The 22,283-nt window shown below is 40.3% G+C and overlaps 1 protein-coding gene across 1 annotated transcript in view; it reads right to left on the bottom strand.

The window, feature by feature from the left end:
• DPF3 (double PHD fingers 3) overlaps positions 1-22,283 on the bottom strand; it is a 249,962-nt gene that overhangs the window by 121,018 nt on the left and 106,661 nt on the right. Inside the window, exon 3 of the mRNA XM_055303605.1 lies at positions 6,462-6,569. Within this exon, the coding sequence (XP_055159580.1) occupies positions 6,462-6,569 (108 nt within the window). The remainder of the gene's footprint in view (positions 1-6,461; positions 6,570-22,283) is intronic.

Genomic DNA, 22,283 nt, shown 5'->3' with positions numbered 1-22,283 from the left:
CTGTACCTTGGGGGGGGGGGCGGTATTGAACCAGAGATAGATGGTCCTGCAGCCCTGTCCTCAGACTTTCCCCAAAGTCCCTCAAGATTCCTAATCTATACCCCTCCCCTTGCCTTGACCTGCTTTCCTGATGGAGCTCTCAGCTCTGCAGACCTGAGGTCAAGGACAATTCTTACCTGCTGGCCTCTGTTGCTGAAAGCTGCCTACCACCACTGGCAGGATTCAGGCCGGGACACAAAGGAAGACAGGAGGTACAAAACCTGATGTTGGCAAAATAAATTGCTTGTGGCATCTCCTCATTATCCATAGAGGGGCCTGACATGGAAGGAAACTCATGCCTTGAGACAATTGTGCTCCAGGCCAGTGCCCCCATCTCACAAATCAGGGGACATCCTCTCCCTCTCCCCCAAGGAAATGAGGGTGCTGACAGTGGAGCCCAAGGGAGGCTCTGAGCATCACAGACATAGCTACATTCCTGGAGCTTGTCAAGGGGACTTCAGGGGACTCACAGTGGGAGGCTGGGAGGGAAGAGAGAAGACAGGATGGTACCATAGGTGCTGGTTGGTAGAGGGGTGCCAAGGATTGATTGGTTCATTCATTGGTTTTCTTTCGACATAGACTTAGTCTTCTAGTTTCCATAAATTTAAAGAGATTCAGCTCAGGTTAGACAAATTGATTATCGATTTTCAGCAAGGTTTGCCCAAAAAGGATTATACATAATGTTGTGCAATTTGCTTTTCTTTTTCCACTTAACAATATGTCTTAGATATCTTTCCATTTTTTTCCTACTCATGTCTTTAAAAGACAAAATATTATTCCATTTTACGAATATACTATATATTTAACTAGTCCCCTATCAATGGACCTTCTGGTTGTTCCCATGCTTTGTTGTTATTACTGTTGTTGTTGTTGTTGTTATGAACAATGTCACAATGGACAACTTCACACATTGGAAATATACGTTTGTGTATAAGATAAATTCCCAGCAGCAGAATTTCTAGGTCAAAGGTCAAGTGCTTTTTAAATCCTGATAGGTACTAAGCATTGACCTTCAAAAGGTTATACCCAATTCCAATGCAGTGTGTGAGAGAGGAGATCCTTAGCCTCTCCCCCAGCTCTGTTCCTTCAACTGCTCTCTATCCCTGGGAAGGTAGGCCTTCATTCACCCAGATGGCTGCCCCTGCGTCCTAGGAATTTGCAGCAAATCCCCCAGGGACTCTCCCCATGACTCTACCCCAAGTCACACTCAAAAATGCCAACCAAAACACCTAGTTCTCTTTGAACCCAGATCAAAAAATAAGAGGCAGTCATTTAAAAATACTGTCTGAATTGACCCCATGCTTGGAAGACATAACATCCCAAAGGAGGGAAAGAGTCCTCTCAGCTGGAGACTGCATTTTATAAACCGAGGGCAGAGCCATGGAAAGGTGGGGACCTGCCAAGGGGACAGACATGCCTGAGATCCAGCTTGTGCTCTACTTAACCCACCCGGAGGGGGCACCTTCTACTTTTGCACAAACGTACCATTCAGAGGAGCTGAGGCCCTGAATGAAGGCCCTTTCCTGACATCCTGGCTTGTGTGAAAAATTCAAACTCAGACATGTGGTTCCTCGAGAAAAAGAGTGATCCGTGCTGCTTCATGTTCTCTAGATGGGCCCTGATGCTTTGAGGTCTGAGGCCGAGGTGCCTTATCACCGACTCTCAGGCCGTCCCTTGGCATCTTCATTCCCAGCCTGCGGTGGCAGGCCAGTGCAGTGGTAGTTTGAGAGCCTGGCCCCAGTAGAATGAACTCAAAATGGCATATGGAAATGACAAACATTTGGCCCATGGCTTTGGGGGTCGGGGTTTTAGCAGGCTTAGCAGTAGATCTGATCCCCCAAAGAGGGGACACAAGTTCACCTGAGAAAGAGCTCGGTTATTTATTGCCGGCCTGGCTGTTTATGTTTCTCAGTGCCTAGATGCCAGCATGGAGGAACGAGCCCACCTTGGGGGAGCCCAACTTACTTAGGATCTTTGGCCACATTGGGATATGGTTACACCATATGTGGTTACCAACTGGCACTCAATTTTTCCAGAGAGGGTCCTCCCCCAGGAATCGAGTCATCTCAGGGGCTGGTCTTTATCAGCCTAAGACCTGGAGCAGCCACCTGAGCCTCTGTCCCAAGCATGAAGGCAGAGGCAAAGGAAACCTTTCAAAGGATCACAGATAGAGGCATGATGTGCTGGTGGGCACTTGTCTCCAGCAAACCACCAGCCCCAGGGTTCTTCCATTTCCCACCACCCACAGGTCATGACAGGCCCAAGGATGGGGCAAGTCCAAAGCCAGCTGTGACGCCAGCTGCTCCACATTCAGCCGCTGGGAGGCCAGTGTGCTCGAAGTAAATGTAGACAAAAGGGCCAGACACTCATAAAATAACTTCTCCCTCAGTCTCACCAACAATGAGACTGTCAGTTCCCAGATATGTGAGCAGCACAGTAAACCTTGCTTGGCTCTGTCCGCAGCCTGATTTCCCTAACATATAAAGCGGGCTTTTTCTACTGTTACACCCTCCTTCCTTCTCTGCCTCCCAGGGCTATGGTAAGGACCAAAGGAAATGCTATAAATGAAAATGCTTTGTAAAGGGCTTTGCAAATTACAGTGTGCTGTTCAGACACTGGTTATGATGATGACGATGATGATTCAATCAGAGTTCCCCATCCCCTGGGTGGCAGTGATTGGTAGGACACACATAAACCCAGCCAGCTAATCAGTCCTTCCCAGGACTTCTCTGCCACAGCCATGGAAGGGAACTGCTTTCTGCTGAGTCTAATGAGTACTCAGTCTGGGGCTGCTGAAGCCACCCTGCCTGCCCCATGAGGAGAAGAGAGTTAGAGGCAGAAAGAGGCTCAGAGCCCTCACTATGATGTTTGAGCCCCTGGATGCAGCTATGCCTGAAACCAGGCCAACTTTGAGATTTACCATTACATGAACCAACTTCCCTTTGGTTTTTCCCTAGGTTAGTTTGATTAGATGTCTGACATTTATAACTAAAGGAATTCCAACTATCTCCTGGGTACATTTTAATCATTTTCATATTAGTTTTATAATCATAAAATAAAGTTTTTAAAGGAAAAGTTTTGCTAAAGTTTTTCTAAGTTAGTGTACCTATGGGCAGCATAAAGAAGCAAAAAAAGCAATGAACAGCGAAAGCAAACAAGTGGATTCTCCACTTGTTTCCACAGGAATTGCTGTGTGATTTTGAGTAAGTCTCCCAACCTGCCTGGACCTCATAAAATAAGGAGTTGGAGTTAATAGTATCTGAGGTATTTTACAGCACAAAATATCTTCAACTCCATAAAAGACAATCCAATAGTCTAATACAAAGTATTCTTAAGAAAGCTTTCTAGGGGCACCTGGGTGGCACATTCAGTTAAGCATCTGACTCTTGGTTTTTGCTCAGGCCATGATCTCAGGGTCGTGGAATTATGGGAGCAAGCCCCGAGTCAGGCTCTGAGCCCAGGATGGGGACTGCTTGAGATTTTCTCTCCCTCTCTCTCTGCCCCTCCTGCTCATGCTTGCACTCTCTAAAATAAATAAATCTTTTAAAAAGAAGACTTTCTACATAAATATTAAGAATAAAGACTAACAATTTAAAATTGCTGTCAAGTATTTATTTTAAAAACTTTTAAACTGACAAGTTATGTATGAGATGTCCTCACATATGAAATTTAATAGAAATTCATATATGAATATGAAAATATTCACTACATCTCTAGTTAAATTGGAAGGATTGGAGACAAAACTTGGGAACAGCCTGGTTAAAATAGCTGCGGTACATTCATACAATAGAATATTGTGCAACTGTAAAAAAGGAATGGGGAAATTCTTTATGTATTGATATGGCCGATGCCCGAGGCACATTTTTAAATGGAATGGGCAAAACACAAGGTGGCTGTGCTATGTCAAAAGACGAGGAAAGGTCATATGGATGTAACTCTTGGTGTGTACATAGAAAATCTGAAGAATCTCAAAAAACTGGTGCCACTGATTACCTAATTACCTCTTTGGAGACCAGGTCTTATTTTTCACTATACAATATATCCTTCAAATGTCAAAACACATGACTGTGTTGCTTACTCAAATTTTTTAAATTTTTTATTAAAGGAGTAAGGAAGGGGGTATAAGAAAGGGCAAAGACATATGACTTAGGTGATCCTCATGGTTAATCTGAAGCCCAACTAGGAATCCCAAGTACCACTGTGCATATGTACAAATGGGGAAATATACCCAGAGGAGTATATACTCCAACATGGAGACATATCCGGCTAATGGATATATCTCAATAATATGCTCCCTTCAAAATCCACACAGCCAATCTGGCATGTAGTCAACCTCTTGCTATTGTAAAGCTCTGGATGGGGTTGAATTAAACTGATCCAGGGAAGGATCAAGCCAGGGATTACCTCCTCACTCATCCATGGAACTTCTAAAAGAACAGGATCAATGATTCTGGAACAAAGAAGGAGGAAGTCCCACCTCCAAAATAAATTGTTCATACCAATAATCATTCATGTTTAATAAAGAAACACAGGTGATGGGGAGTCATGCCATGCAGACTTCTGATCTGGCCACCTGTAAGTCTTTAAAACCAGTGTTTCCCAAACTTCAGTGTGCATCATGGGAAATGGGTCCTGGGGACCGATCCTGGGGATATGGTAAAATGCAGACTCTGACTTAGCAGGTCTGGGCTGAGGCCCAAGATTCTGCAGCTCTACCAAGCTCCCTGAGGATGCCTGTGCTGCCAGTCAAGACCACACTTTGAGTGTAGTTCTAGAACCACCCCAACCAATATGGGCACCACTAGCCATGTGTGGCAAATGAGCACCTGAAATGTGGCCAGTCTGCAATGAGATGTGCTAGAAGTGTAGAGTACACACTGGAATTAAAAAACAATACAAAAAAAAGAATGTACAATAGCTCACTCATAATTTCCATATTGACTACATGCTAAGATGATAATATTATTGCTATGTTAGGTTAAATAGAATCTATAATTAAAACTAATTTCACCTGTTTCTTTTTCCCTTGTTTAATGTGGCTACTAGAAATATAAAATGACACATGTGGCTTACATTATACTCCTGTGAGATTATACTGCTCAGAGAGACGTGACTCTCTGACAGCCTGAGTCTCGGGAAGTTTGGAACAACCTCAGTCACCATCCTGAAGGGTTTGCAAGGGTCTGTAAATTCTGTAGGGCCATTGAGAACCTAGATGGAGCTCATTGAAAAATCTAGCCTCCACCCATCTCTAACAAATAAAACTTCTACGATGAGTGAAATCTGGGTTAAAGTAACAATCAAAACAGGCTTAACCATAGAACCATGAGTAAGAGCATCCCAAACAACTGTAAATAGCGATTTTGCAGAGAAAATGCTGCGTGGGAAGGCAGGCGTGAGGTAACCTTGCCAAGAAGCCAGACTTAGCCAGGTCTGCGTTGTCTGGTGACAGTGGGAGGGGACACATCAGCTCTGCCTTTGTTCTACTTAACAGCACTGTTCCCACCACACTGAGTCACCTCCCAGCCCTAGAACCCCCAAAACCAGGGGCTCCCTTAAAACTAAAGACCCAGGGTGAGGCACGCCTGGGTGGCTCAGTGGTTGAGTGTCTGCCTTCATTCAGCTCAGGGCATGATCCCAGGTCTGGGGATCGAGTCCCATATTGGGCTCCTCACAGGGAGCCTGCTTCTCCCTCTGCCTGTGTCTCTGCCTCTCTCTCTGTGTCTCTCTTGAATAAATAAATAAAATCTTTTTTAAAAAAAGAAAAAAAACCCAGGGCAATCACTTGGCCTTGGTCTGAAGGTAGCCAACTAGTCAGAAGTGTTCTAATGGGTCAGTAGCCTAGAAAACTAACCAGTTCCTTCTGCATGGCCATAAAGCAGTTAGCATCCCCTAGAGGCAAATTTTGAACTCAGACTCTTCCATCTCTGTGCCCAAGATGGTTCTATTTTTAGCAACCGGTCCTTTTCATATAAGATGCTCCTAAAGCTCTTTCACAATAAGGGGCTGGGGGTCCACTCTCCTCAGAAACACAGAAGCTGGGACAAGGTTTCTATACTTGAAACCACAGGAAGGTATCACACCACCCAAAAGAGCTACAGCCCCTTGGGCCCTGTTGGGAAAAGCATTCCTCCTGGGCCTGTTCCCACCCCTGCCTGCTTGCTTTACCACACGGGGTAGTGAGAGAGATGAGAGAAAAGGGAAGACACAAGACACCAGAGGGAAGAGATGCTCAGGTGGATACATGGACACATTTACACATGAGAATAGGCACAGAGGCACACCTTTGGGTACCATGGGCCAGGTTCACTCTCCCACAAAAGCTCTATAGACAAAGGAGCAAAGCAACCTTCTCCTGGGCCAGCCCAGCCCTCCCCACGTCTCCCACCACTGGGCCCAGCCAAGCTCCAGAGGGCACTGACCAGGTTTTATTTCCAGCAGCCGAAGCTTTGGATCCTCAGGCGGGTGCAATCTTCTCTTCTTACGCCAGCAGCGGGCAGGGTATGTGTAGAGCTGACCCGGGGCGAGGCCTATGGACAGAGACAGCAGAAAAGGTTAAAGGCTCCAGGCTAGAAGGAGCCTTGGAAACCTCCCTGTCCAGCCTTCTCACTCATAGTGAAAGGAAACTGAAGTCCAGAAAGGTAAAATGACTTGTCAAGGTCACACAGCTGGTTGATGGAAAAGCAAGAGCAGTATCTAGGTCATCTGACCCCAGGACCCTTGCTCTCTCTGCTCCACCGTGCTGCCTCCGTAAGCCCCTGACCATCATGGGTGACTCCATCACCACGACCAAGACAGTTCTGCTTCCTGGTCTGGGGAGATCAGAGGGACCTTTCCAGATTCAACCTCACTACAGTGTTTCCAAGGCAGTGGACCTCCAGCTACCACCCATCAATTGCCCCCCTACACAGGTCCATGTTTGCAGGTTTTCTGCAAAGCAAAGCAACAGAAATCAGTCTGCCTACCTATAGATGGCCTGAATCGAGAAACATTTCAAGGAAACAGAATCAAGGAGCCAGATCTCCTACCTACTAACTTTCTCCATCCACTACAAGCCTACTCTAGTGACCAGGCTTCTTGGCCTACAGAGCCAGCTTACTTCTATACCCCTGCCCATTTGCCTGGGACTTACAGAAAGAAATAGGCAAGAGTCCAGTGGCTGGGTTTGTATACCAACCACACTGTCTCTCTAGTGTCTCCATTTAGATTTGGCCTTTGGCTCCAAAGTTCCCCACCAGCATCATCTGTCATAACAACCACCCCGTGAAGAGACTTCTTACTTATTAGGCAACACGCTTATGGGGCCTCTGTGGCACATGGCATGGCAGCCAGAGGCCTTGGAGGAATGTGGACTTTCCACACTAGACTATGGTCCATTCCGAGAAAAAAGAGCAGGGGGTGGAGGCTAAGGGGAGAGGGAGAGGGGCTTAAAAGGGATCAGGTGATGTGCAAATTAAAAAGACTGCCTGTTGCACCCCAAAAGAAACCAGTGGAAGACAAGCAATTCACTCTTGCCTGGAGTCAAAAGCCTGGTTCATCCAGACAGGAACTTTGTCTTATACTCATCAGAATCCCCAGAACGAGAACTGTGTCTGACACATAGAAGAATCAAACTAAACATTTGCTTAATAAATGAGTAAACAAATACGTTCCAGTTTCACAGTAATCAGTCACAACTCAGTCTTCCGTAGGCAAATGGAGCATATGACAACTGTTAGACCCATGTGGGAAGGTCACATCCTAGGCCTGGGGCCATAGGGATATTAAATATCAGGACCCCATTTCCATCTGCTGTCTGCCATTTGGGGATCTTTTGCAGAGGTAATCTATAAGAGTTTCATTGCTATATATCCATTTATTCATTTTTCATTTTTACTAGTCATCTCTACCCATTTATTGTTTTGAGTCCAAAGCAGAGGCTTTACTTCCAGTACTAAAGGAAGTAAAATTTTCTAATTCTCTTTGTGTGCTAAGTTTCATTTCTAATCACATAGCTGCACTCACAGGTTGCAAGGCTATGAAGAAGTTGGAGGTCCCTACCCCTCCCCATTTGGGTTCTCAGAAACCATTAAGGGCCATGGAGCCTCAAGTTTCCAGAAAATCTCTGATGTCCTAAGTTAAGGGATTTTCATGCCCAAGAGTCATCCTAATACTCAATTTTGTTGATAGCTTCATAGCTTCTGCATAGTAAGAGGATCCCAAAGCTCTGAGCCTCCTGTGCTCTCTGAGGACCAGACTTGTGTTGATTTGGAGAAGACCAAATGAATCAAGCAAGACTGTTCTCCTTCTCATGAAAGGTCCAGTTTTGACCTGTCTTTGAGGGAAGGCATCACTGGGAATAGTTCAATCTTTCTGATGTGATTCACTCCAGCACCATGTCATCTCTGACCCTAGAAATCCTGAATGGCTGCATTGATTCTGGTCCCTTGAGCTACCCCTGAGGATAGTATGCCCCAGGACCCCAACAAAGGCCAAGTATAAGGGCTGACCCAGTACTCTACAATCCAGAACTGGTCCCACTCATCTTGGGTTAGTGATTCTTAATCCAGGCTGAACTCAAAAATCCAGACAGAACCTGGAGAACTTCTTAACATCAAGGCCAAAAATTCATGCCAGAACTACCTAATCTGAATGTAAGCAAGTGGAGGAATTGGGCCAACTATTTTTTTAAAAAACATATTATAGATTTTTCCAATGTCTGGCCAAGAACCTCTGGATGTCTAAGCATCATGTAGTTACTGCCTGGATATTCTCTCTGATGTACCAAGACTGGCTTCATGGCCTTCCTGAAAGCATCTCAAGGTTCCAGTGCTTCTCCCAAGGTGTTGTCATTAATTGCCTGCTTTCTGGACTGTCCCCCCTACTGGTTTTATAAGACCCAGGATGACAGGAACTGTGTCCATCTCTAGTATCCCCAATACTTAGCACAATGCCTGGTAGACATATCAAGAAGTACTTATCAAATAAATTCAACCAGAAATGCCTGGGTAGCTCAGTAGTTGAGTATCTGCCTTTGGCTCAGGGCCTGATCCCAGGTCCAGGGATCAAGTCCCACATCAGGATCTATGAGGCACCTGCCTCTCCTTTCATCTCTCTCTCTCTCTCTCTCTCTCTCTCTCTCTCTCTCTCTCTCTTTCTCTCTCTCTCTGTTTCTCATGGATAAATAAATAAAATCTTTTAAAAAATAGGAATAAATTCGACCAGAACTCAATCAAATTAAGAAATGCAGGAAGTGAATGACTTGCTATTCCTGGTTCCAGGAGACTCATCCACCCACATCCAAACCATCCCAGAGGGACCCCAGAGCTGGGCCCAGAAGTGTGTACAGAACCCACCCAAGATAGCAGTTTCTGTGCCTTAGGCTCCTTCTTGCCCCACAGACTGCTTCATAGTGTTCCAAACTGACCAAGAGCAGGTGAGTAAGAAGGGACTGGTCCAGACAGCACTCTCAAAAGACCTAGAAGACAAGAGGTCAAAATTGCCAACACTTGCCCAAGGGCCTATGCCCTCCCTGAGACTGCGGCCATGGCACTTGGTCAGCAGCATCAAGGAAGCCTAGGGTCGCTCAGTTTATAGCTTTAGACCCACTGACTCTCTTGGTAGTAGGTAGTTTGGCCAGAAGAGGGGATTGTTTTTATATCATTCTTTAACTTTCTCTGATGGATTACAGAAGGCCTGTGGTGTAGAGGAAGAGTACATGAGTCCTCATACCACCACTCCTGTAACCTTAGAAATATCACCACACATTTATGAGCCTGTCTCCTTATTCATAAGAACATTAATAATACTTACCTTACAGGGGCTGTTGTGGGGATTAGCTTATATTCAAGCCGAAGCTCTTTATAACTGAAGTCTTGTGCAAATGTCAGTTATTCATTATCATGAGTTAACTGGCTTAGATGAGTCTGGACTCTATGGCCATGTGGTAGGACAAGGCCCCCCACCCCTGCATGCCCATGCTGCTCTTTGCTCCTTTAGCCAAGAGGGTAGAAACAGGCCTCTCTTTGATGTCTGCCTTGACTCCACCTCATCTCAACAAGCAAATGGCCCCAGGAACTCTCTCAGGGCTCCAGCCCCCCTCCCTCACCCTCCTCCCTAGGCTGACAAGCACCAGGGTGCCTTTATAGGGCCAACGCATTCAGCCCTGGAGTTCCACTTATAGAGGGACGAGCAGAGCCCCGTGAGAGTTATGTTGTTTATCTCATTAGAACAGGAGGCACATAACTCAAAGCCTGTGTGTGTGGTAGATGGAGGAGGGAGGGAAGAGGGAGGAGGAGGGAGTCACAGCTGCAGCCAGGGAAATTAACCTGAAGGAGTGAGCCTGGGGCTAGGGGGAATAGGAGAGGGTGGGGGGAAAGAGGCAGGACACAAGAGCAGGGACTAGTCTTCGCTGGTAACCAAGGCCACAGCTACCCCTCCATTCACATACATCGCTAAGCAAACTGCTACTCTGTCACTTTGAGCTCCAGTTACACCACTCATACTCATGTGCAAGCATCTCTCTCTCTCTCTCTCTCTCTCTCTCTCACACACACACACACACACACACACACACACACACACACATGAACTCACACGCTTGTTGGAGGGAGAACTGTCTCCATAGAAAAAAATCAGCAGGATGGGTTTTGATGCCTGTATGGTCAGCAGACTCCAAACAAGTCGCTTATTACCAGCACTGACCAAATCACCAGGTAGATCCTAAGTGGCATTTTTATCTCTGACAGACACAGCATAAGCTTTAAGAATTCAATAGAAGTGGGATAGAAAAGAGAAGAAAGGATGATAGAGGGTAGGAACAGGGTTTGAAAAAGAAGGAAAGAACTGGGATGACTTCCTCTTCCCCCAACCAGAGTTCAGCAGTGGCAGTTCAAGACCACCCTGTTGCATCTCAGAGAGATGGACCAACAGCCACCACTGAAGACTCCCTGCAATGGAACACTCACTACTGCACAAGACAGACTTCCTGTGGTTGGTCAACTCTCATTGTGAGAAACAGTTTCACTTCACCCTCATTTTGAATCAAAATCTCCCTTCCTGTAACTTATGCCAATTTGTCCCCTCTATACCCAGGGTGGACAAGTGTCACCTATCTTCCAACCATCCATCCCATCTACCCACTTGGGTTTGAAGGACAGCAAACTGAGAAGCTAAGGAATGAGAGGGAATGGGAGTTACAGGAAAGAGGCAGTGACTATACCTACTCAGAACTGGGGGTAACACAATTCAAGGTTCCAAATTAAGAATCCAAATACTGCTTCCCTTTCATCATCTCCCCCTTGCCTACCCCCTATTAGATAGGAAAGGGATGGAACAGCTCTTTAGACTACTCTTTAGACCATCACTGCCATTAAAGAGTTCCTCTGCATATTGCTCCTACCACATACCTCCACAATGGGTCACCAACAGCCTCCATATTTATAAACAGATAATGACACAAGCCAGGGGTTCTTCACCAAGGCTGGGCATCAAAACTGCATACGTGCTTATTGAAAAAGGCAGATGCCTGGACTCCAGCCCAATCCTACTAAACAACCTACTAGAACATCAGAGATAACCAAGGCAATTGTTATTTGAAAAATTTTTGCATAAGGATCCTACTAGATCACTCTTACTTATATTTATACTTCCAAGGCTCAGGACATAACAGGTGCTCCATTAATGTTTGTGGTTGAAAACACCACTTTGAACCAACTCTACAGAGCTGGAAGGATGAGCAATAAGTCCACAGGTAGGGCTCAGAGAGTGGACAAGACATATTTCACAAGCATTTATACCCATGATATTTCCTGATTCTGGGCCCTCCCCTCTTTTCCTGGTTAATTTATAAGTTGTCTGACTTTGTGACTTCACTGTTCAGTGAAGCTTCCTTGAACCATCCCCGGCCACTGTGCCTTATGTTTTCCTTGAAAGTCTGAAGTCCTGGGCACTAAGCACCACACCCAAGCATTCCTCATGGCTCTCCATCCAGCTCCGCAACAATTCCCTCCCACCACTCTTCTCATTATTCTCCATAAGCTTCTCTCTAACATTCAATTCTAATGTACCAGGTACAAAGACTACCCTGACAAGGTAGGCCTCAAATCCAGTATACTGCCTGCCCTGTTTTGGCCCAGGGCTTCCCAAGCCCTGAGTGGTCCCATCATACTAAAAAACTGACACAGTAACAATAGCTAAGGGTAGCCCCGGTGGCACAGCAGTTTAGCGCCGCCTGCAGCCCAGGGTGTGATCCTGGAGACCCCGGATGGAGTCCCACGTCGGGCTTCCTGCATGGAGCCTGCTTCTCCCTCCGCCTGTGTCTCTGCCTCTCTCTGTGTGTCTCTCATGAATAAATAGATAAAATCTTTTTTAAAAAAAAATTACAATAGCTAACATTTACCGAGCTCTTACCCTCTCCTAGGCTAAAACCTCACACTCACTTTATCTCACCACGACAACAACCCTATGAGACATTTAAAGGACAAAGGCAGTGAAGTTAACAGTAATTAAGTAACTGGCACAGGGTTACAACTCAAAGGGTAATCTAGTCCACAGCCCATACTCAAAACCTCTACACTAACCTAGCTCCCCACCAAGCCATCTCATCACTGGTCCACACACAGCATGCTTGAAACCCAGAGTCTGTCCCTTGGGAAAACAGCTCCCCACACCAAAACTATCAGGAAAATATCCCCCAGCCCTCCCACCCACCCCCATCAAGCCATTTCTTATGGAATTTATTTTTCCTTTCCTTCCACATCACCAACTAAAATTGCTCATGGAGAAGTGCATCCTGATAATATAAAAGCATTATCTAAAGGCACATAAAATGTGTGCGAAATCAGAAAAACAACCAATATATACCTTCTAAATTCATAAGAAGAAGAAATTTTAAGAATAGCATTATAATGTGAGGAGGGAGCTTAAACATTATTGAGTCTGACTCTTATCTGATACAAGAATCACCTCTCCAACATCCCTGACAAGAGCTTCCACCTGGCCTTTGTTTCAATAATTCTAGTCCTCACCCTTCCATGAAGCAGTCTGCTAAGCTATTGAAATATTATGTTAGAAATATGCTTACCAATCTGATCTGCCACTAGTAAGAATGCAAATGGCACAACCCTATGAAGGGAAATTTAGTGTATCTAGCAAAACTGCATATGTATTTGCCCTTTGACCCTGCAATTCCACTTCTAGGAATCTATATCACAGATTCATATGCAAAAATGCAAAAACACAAAAATATGTATTTATTGTATCATTTTTAAGAAATGTATTTCTTGCATATGTATTTGCCCTTTAACCCTGCAATTCCACTTCTAGGAATCTATATCACAGATTCATATGCAAAAACACAAAAATATGTATTTATTGTATCATTTTAGAAAAAGACTGTAAATAATCCAATGTCCATCTATAGGGAATTGGTTGAATAAACAATAGGATATACAGACAATGGACTATTATGAAGAGTTGAGACATAGAGGAAGAGAAGTATACATGTGTTCGCATAGGTTTTTTTTTTAAACCAAAAGCTTAGAAAAATTTACTTACAGAAAGAGCAAAAACAAAATAATAGTAACAAGGAGAAGAGGAAGTTGCCTATAGAAACAGGAAAAGGACAGAGTAAAACAACAGACACAGAACAAGACTTTCTCTGATTATACCAGGCTTTATAGATATGACTTTAGAACCATGTGAATATTTTATACAGTTAAATTAAAAAAGCAAACATCTGCTTCTGGCTAGATGGGAGTATCAAGAATCATATTTACTCTTCTACATGAAACCAAAAGAGAGAGAAGATATGAAACAAAAGTTCTCAAGACCCTAGACATCAGGAAATGAAGGATAGCGATGCCTGAAACACTGGAAATTAACAAGATAAGCCCTATGATTGTCCCAGCTTACTACCTCAAGAGAGCTTCCAGACTGCAACATGGGAAAGAGGAACACAAGTGAAAACCAACAGAATCTCTAAGTCTGAGTGTAAAGAAAGAGCTAAGAGTCCCCAGGAGACCAAGGGGACTAGAATTCAAGAAATAGGATAGTAAACAGAAGAGAGCTACACAGAGAAAGAACTTTGGAGGTCACAGAGACTTTCCTTTGAGTATTCAATTCAGTACTAATCAGTGCATGTTTGTGAGGGAAGTACTCAATGTTAAAGAAAGAACCATCCAGTGAGAATAGAAATAAGAGTGCCTGGTGTGCAAAGTGGCTAGAAACAGTTTGTTCCCATCGGCATGTTAGAAAAGCCTCATGATTCGTGGAGTACTGGGTAGAGTACAGAAACACAAAAATAGGACAACCCTGGTGGCTCAGCGGTTTAGCGCTGCCTTCAGCCCAGGGCCTGATCCTGGAGACCCCGGGATTGAGTCCCATGTCGGGCTCCCTGCATGGAGCCTGCTTCTCCCTCTGCCTGTGTCTCTGCTTCTCTCTCTCTCTCTCTCTCTCTCTGTCTCTCATGAGTAAGTAAACAAAATCTTAAAACACACACACACAAAGATATGTATTTATTGATAGGGAATAATTAGCCCTAGACTGCTCCAGTATCACCTAAAGATCAAACTGTTTCCAAGTAACCTGACTGTCCCAAAACAAAGCTCCAGAATATTTATAGGAATAAATTATATAGTCAACACCTACAAAGTAAAATTCATGATGTCTGGCATCCAATCCAAAATTATAGGGCATATACAAAGAAGCAGAAAAATATGACCTATATTGAAGGAGGAAAGAATCAATTAAAACCAACCCAGAATTGATATTGACAGTAAAATTAGCAGCAAGAACACTAAATCAGTTATCATTTGTATTCCATATGTTCAAAAGTTAAGTAAAAAATGTTTTTCAAAGATTCAATTTTAATTTCAAGAAATGAAAACTACAATGTGTGGGATAAAAAGTATTGAATGGGATTAATGTCAGATTAGACATTGCAAAAGAAAAAAAATGATGCACTTGAAAACACAAAAATATCAACTATCCAAAATGAACCCCATGGGAAAAAAGAATTTTTTTTAGAAGAACAACAGTATAGTGAGCTGTGGAACAACTTCAAATAGCCTAATAGATGTGTAATTGGACTCCCCAAAGAGAAAGGGGGATAGAAAAAATATTTGTAGAAATAATGGTTAGAAATTTTCAAAATGTGATGAAAACTACAAGCATGCAGATCCAAGAAGCTCAATAAAACTAAGCACAAGCAACATGAAGAAAACTGTAACAAGGCACATCATAACCAAAATTGCTCAAAAAGAGTGAGAGTCTATATAGCTTTTAATGTGCACACATGAATATTCAAATGCCAACATTTTTTAAATGCCAACATTTTAAATAATTTGATAAAGTCTTTGCAGCCACTCAGCCAAAAAAAAAAAAAAAAAAGCAACAAACAGCAATCAACCCCCAAAAAGTGATAAGGAGAAAATAATTAAAAGCAGCCAGAGAAATGAGCCATATTATACAGAGAGGATCAAAGATAAGTATGATTTCTCATCAGAAACAATGCAAGCAAGAAAACAATAGTTCAACATTATTACAGTATTGAAAGGGGGAAAAAACCTTGCCAATCTAAATTCTATACTCCATAAAAATATCTCTCAAAAAAACTAAAGCAAACTAGATATTTCAAGACATACAGAAGTTGAAACAATTAATCATCAGCAGACCCACATTGCTGCAAGAAATATTAAAGGAACTCCTTTAGGCAGAAGGAAAGTGATATCCAATCTAAATGTGGATGTACACAATGAAATGAAAAGCATAAGGAATGGTTTAGTACATGAGTAATGATGTAAGTTTTTTTCTTATTTTTTAAAACTCTTTAAAATATGATTAAATAAAGATAATGACAATGTAGTAAAAAGTTTACACCATATGTAAAACTAAAATGTATGATAACAATCGTACAAAGGTCAGTAGGGGAAAGATAAAAGTACATTTGTATTAGTTTCCTGCTGCTGTCATTATGAAGTGCCACAAACTCAGAGGCTTAACACAACATGAATTTGTTGTCTCATAATTCTGGAGGCCAGAAGTCTAAAATCAGTCTCACTGAGCTAAAGCCAAGGTTTCAGCAGGGTTTCACTCCTTTTGGAAACCCTGAATCAGAATCTACTTCTTTGCCTTCTCTGACTTCTAGAGGCCACCCACATCCTTTGGCTTGTGGCTTCTTCCTCAATAGCATCACCTCGACCTCCACATCTATTGTCACATTCTCATGCTCTGACTCTGACTTCATGCCTTATAAAGATCCTTATAATTACATTGAGGCCATCTGGATAATAATAATAATAATAATCTCCCCATCTAAGGTCCATAATCACATCAGCAAAATTCCTTTTTGCCATAGCATTTCCTGGGTTCCCAATGTGGACATTTTTGTGGATAATATTGCTCTGTTTATTGGAATACTATTATAGAGTATTTATACTATTCATGAAGTAGTAAAATATCACCTGAAGGCAAACTGTAATTAAAAATGGAGACTACAAATATTAAGCAATCACTAAAATAACAAACCAAAAGTTATTAAGTCAACCAAGGAAATAAAATGGAATCATAAACATTTAATTAATCCCCAAAAAGGCATAAAATGACAGAAAGGGGAACATCAGAAACAAATAGTAAAATGATGGCTTTAAACCTAACTATAGCAATAATCACATTAAATGTAAATAGTCTAAATACACTAATCTTAAAAATAAAGACTGTCAGATTGCACTTATTTTTTTCTTCTAGAGACAGACAGAGAACATGTGTATGAACATATGAGTGGGGAATGAGGGAGAGAGAGAGAGAGAGAGTATTCAGCAGGCTCCATACCCAGCACAGAGCCTGAAATGGAACTTAATCCCCTGACTCTGAAATCAGGACCTGAGCCAAAATCAAGAGCCAGACACTTAACTGACTAAGCCACCCAGGGGCCCCTGTCAGATTGCATTTAAAAAGACACACACACACACACACACACACACACACAAAGCAAGACACAATTATACATATGCTAAATATGCTTTTAACATAAAGATCCAAATATGTTAAAAGCAAAGGAATAAAAAAAAGATACACCATGCTAACATTAATCAAAAGAAAGCTGAAGTAGCTATATTAATATCATGGGAAGCAGATTTCATAGTAAAGAATATTAGTAGAGATAAAGAAGGTCCTTACCTATGTTAATGGACAAATTTATCAAGAGCTCATAACAACCCTAAATGTAAGATTACATTTCCCTTAATTTGTATTCCCTTAATAATAGAGCTTTAAAACATATGAAGCAAAGGCTGGTAAAATTGTAAGGATAAATAGACAAACAACTATAGCCAGAAATTTCATTTTTTGTTCAAGATTTATTTATTTATTCATGAGACACAGAGAGAGAGAGAGACAGAGACAGAGACAGAGAGAGAGAGGCAGAGACATAGGCAGGGGGAGAAGTAGGCTCTTCACAGGAGCCCAAAGCAGGACTTGATCCCAGATCCTGGGATCACGAGCTGAGCTGAAGGCAGCCACCCAACTGCTGAGCCACACAGGTGTCCCTATAGTCAGAAATTTCAATACACTTTCTTGATAATTCATAGAACAAATCAACATAAAAATCAGTAGGAATGTAGAATTGAGCCATAATATCAACCAACTTGATTTAATTGATATTTATAAAACATTCCAACAACCAACAAGAAAATACACATTCTTTTACAGACCAAAAGAAACCTGATCCAAGATAGGCCATATTCTGAACCATAAAACAAGTCTCAGTGAATTTTAAAGGACTCAAGTCATACAAAGTGTTCTCTGACCATATGGAATTAAATTAGGAATAGTAACAGGCATATATTTGGAAAATACCCCAAATGTTTGGAAACTGAATAACACACTTCTAAATAATCCATAGATTAAAAAAAAAGAACTTGAAAGACAAATTAGAAAACATTTTCAATTGAGTAACACTAAAAATACAGTATTAACATTTGTGAAATGAAACTAAAGCAGTATTTACATTTGGGAATAAACTATTTCAGAAAATGCCTATAGTAGAAAAGAACAGTCTCAAGTCAATGACTTCAGTTTCTACTTGAAGAAATAACAGAAGAAATAGGAGAGTAAATTAAATCTAAAGTAAGTAGAAGAAAGAAAATATAAATATCAGAGCAGAAATCATAAAATAGAAACAGGAAAAATGGAAAAAAATCTATTATATCAAAAGCTATTTCTTTGAGAAGATCAATAAAACGGGTAAACCTCCAGTTAGACTGATTAAGTTAAAAAGAAAATTCGAATTACCAACCTAAGGAATAAGAGAAAATATATCACTAGGTTCTACAGATATTAAAAGAATAATATACCAATAGTATGAATACTGTTGTATAACCAATTTTGACAACTTAGATGAAATGGATAAATTTGTTGAAGTTACAAACTACCAAAACTCACTCAATGTAAAATGAATAATCTGAACAGCTATCAAAGAAATTAAATTTGAAGTTAAAAACATTTCTACAAAGAAATTGCCAGGCCCAAATGAGTTCACTGGTAAATGCTACAAAATATTTAAGTAAAAAATACCAATTCTACATAAACTCTTTCAGAAAACTGAAAAGGAAGAACTATTTCCCAATTCATTATATGAGGCCAACATCAACCTGATACCCAAACCAGACACAAACACAATGAGTAAAGAAAACTATAGACAAATACCTCTCATAAACTTAGATACAAAACCTCTAATAAAATTTTAGCAAAGTGAATCTGATGATATATAAGAAAGATAATACCTCATGACAAATGGGGTTTATCCTAAGAGTGCAATGTTAGTTTAATATTCAAATATTAAGCAATGTAACTCATCGTGTTAGCAAACTATAAAAAAAAAATCATGATTGTTTCAACGGACTCAGAAAAATCAGTTCCTGATTTAAAATTCTCAAACTAGAAACAAGCATATCCTCAATCTAATAAAAAGCAGTTACAGGGGTGCCTGGGTAGCTCAGTCAGGTAAGCACCTGCCTTCAGCTCAGATCATGATCCCAGGATCCTGTGATGAAGCTCCATACCAGGAGCATGGAATCTGCTTCTCTCCTTCTTCTTCTGAAGGGAAGCAGTCCTTCCCCTTGCTCATGCTCTCTTTCTCCCAAATAAATAAATAAATAAAATATTTTAAAAAAACAACTGCATAGTGCCCACAGCTAACATCATATTTAATAATGAGAAAAAGAATATTTTTCCCTTAAGATCAGGAATAACATAGAATATCCACTCTAACCACTTTTTCTTAATATTATACTAAACATTCTAGCCAATGCAACAGACAAGTAAAATAAATAAAAGTCATCCATATTGAAAAAAAAGTTTTATTTTTCACTAACAACAATCAATTGTGTAGAAAATTCTATTAAATCTAGAGAAAGATGTTAGAATAAATGAGTATAGCAAGGTTGCAGGATACAGAATGAATATACAAAATCCACTGTATTTCCATAAACAAAGAATAATCAGAAATTGAAATTTTTAAAATCAATTTACATAGTATCAAAAATATTAAGTACTTAGAGATAAATGTGAAATATCTGTATATGAAAAACTAAAAATCATCAACAGGAAAAATTAAAGAAGACAACAAATAGAGAAATATGTTATATTCAGGATTGGAAGACTCAGTATTAAGAATTATTAATTTTCCCAAAACTGATCTATAGATTCCACATAATCCCAACTGAAATCCTGGCAGACGTGGGACTCGATCCCAGGTCTCCAGGATCAGGCCCTGGGCTGAAGGCAGCACTAATCTGCTCCCTGCATGGAGTCTGCTTCTCCCTCTGCCTCTCTCTCTCTCTCTGTGTGTGTGTGTGTGTGTGTGTGTGTCTCACAAATAAATAAAATCTGAAAGAAAGAAAGAAAGAAAGAAAGAAAGAAAGAAAGAAAGAAAGAAAGAAAGAAAGAAAGAAAGAAAGAAAGAAAGAAATCCTGGCAGAGTTTTTGTAAAAATAGACAAACTGACTGTAAAATTCACACAGAAATGCAAAGGACTAGAATAACCAAAATAACTTAGAAAAAAAATTAGAGCATTATAAAAATACAATAATCAAGACAGTATGATATAAGTGTGAGGATAGACAAACCAATGAACCAAACTGAATGTCCAGAAATAGGCCCACATACACACAAACATTTAATTTTTGACAAAGGTACAAAGGCAATTCAGTTGGGAAAGTCTAGTCTTTTCAATAAATTATGATGAAACAATTAGATATCTATCTGCAAAAAGATAAACTTTAATCTGTACCTCAAATTTATTTTATAATTAACTCAAAATGGATCATAGACCTAAGTATAAAACCTACAATTATAAAACTTCACCATTAGAAACGACAAATACCGACCATTTGCTTCGACGTGGATGGAACTGGAGGGTATTATGCTGAGTGAAATAAGTCAATCAGAGAAGGACAAACATTATATGGTCTCATTCATTTGGGGAATATAAAAAATAGTGACAGGGAATAAAGGGGAAAGGAGAAAAAATGAGTGGGAAATATCAGAAAGGGAGAAAGAACATGAGAGACTCCTAACTCTGGGACACAAACTAGGGGTGAGGGAAGGGAGGTGGGTGGGGGGTGGGGGTGACTGGGTGCCGGGCACTGAGGGGGGCACTTGATGGGATGAGCACTGGGTGTTATTCTATATGTTGGCAAACTGAACACCAATAAAAAATAAATTTACAAAAAAAATATAAAACTTCTAGAAAAAAATATTGCTTGACGTTGGATTAAGCAACAATTTCTTATATACAACAAAATCTCAATTCATAAAATAACAAATTGATAAATTGGACTTAATCAAAATTTAAAATATCTGCTCTTTGAAAGATACCGTAAAGATAATGAAAATATAAGCCATAAACTGGGAGAAAATATTTGCCAAGCATATATCAGATAAAGGTTTTGAATCTAGAATGTGTAAGGGACTATCAAAATCTAATAGCAAGAAAACAAACAATTCCCCTTAGAGATCTAATACAGAGTAGAGAGAACATAGACAATAATATTATTGTTGTATATTGTTGTAACAATAATATATTAAAATATTATATTATGATATATTATATATTATATTACATATATCATATAATATTATATATCATATATTATATATATCATATAATATTGTATTATAGTCACCAAATTTGCTAAGAGATTAGAACACAATTATTCCAACCACTAAAAAAAGGATTATTATGTAATGTGATACAGTAATTATCACTACATTGGCAATCATATTATAAGATATAAATATATAAATTTAACATGTTGTACACCTCAAACTCACACAACATAGTATGTCAAATAAGTTTCAATATTTTTAAATGGATAAAAGATTTGAACACTTTACCAAAGAACACATAGAGTCTCATAACATCATAGCCAAAATGTCCAGGATTCACTCTAATTCACTCATGTGAAGAACCAGGAAAATCTCAACTTGAATGAGAAAAAAGATAACAGATATCAACACAGATTTTAGAATTATCTGGCAAGATTCTAATAGAAATATTAGAAATATCAATACTAAATCCTAAGTATCTGAATTAGGATTTTGAAGGAGGTATCATAAACATATTTCAACAATCATGAACACTTGAAACAAATGAAAAAATTTAAAGTCTCAGCAAAGAAATGAAAGATCTAAAGAAGAACCAAATGGAAATTGTAAAACTGAAAAACACAATAAAACAACAATAACAAATGTACAGAATAGAAGAACAGTGAACTTATAACTCTGAGCAACAGAGAGAAAACAGACTAACAACAAAAAACAACAACAACAAAAACAGAGAAACAGAGCCTGGCCAATTTGGGGGGTGTTACAAAAAATTCTAAAATTTATGTTAGTAGAGTCCCAGAAGGATAAGGGAAAGAGAGTGGAACTAAACATACATCCAAAAAAATAATAGCTGAAATTTTTCTGAATTTGGCAGAAGATATAAACCAACAGATTCCAGAGGCTGAGTGAATTCCAAAAAAAGGTAAACCGAAACAAATCCACATGAAAACATACCAAAATCAAATTTTTGAGAACAAAAGGCAAATCTTGAAAACAGTGACATAGAAATGACACCTCACTTATAAAGGAAAAGAATTTGAATAACAGCAAATGTCTCATCACAAACCTCATCATACACCTAAAGGAAATGCAAAACATTTTTCAAGTACCAAAACAAAAGGACTATCAACCCAGAATTTTATATCCAGCAAAAATAT

This window comes from Nyctereutes procyonoides, unplaced genomic scaffold (assembly GCF_905146905.1).
Source record: "Nyctereutes procyonoides isolate TBG_1078 unplaced genomic scaffold, NYPRO_anot_genome, whole genome shotgun sequence".
Taxonomy (NCBI): Eukaryota; Metazoa; Chordata; class Mammalia; order Carnivora; family Canidae; genus Nyctereutes; species Nyctereutes procyonoides.
The sequence above is the reverse complement of the archived record's forward strand: the minus strand, read 5'-3'. Positions and strand labels throughout refer to the sequence as shown.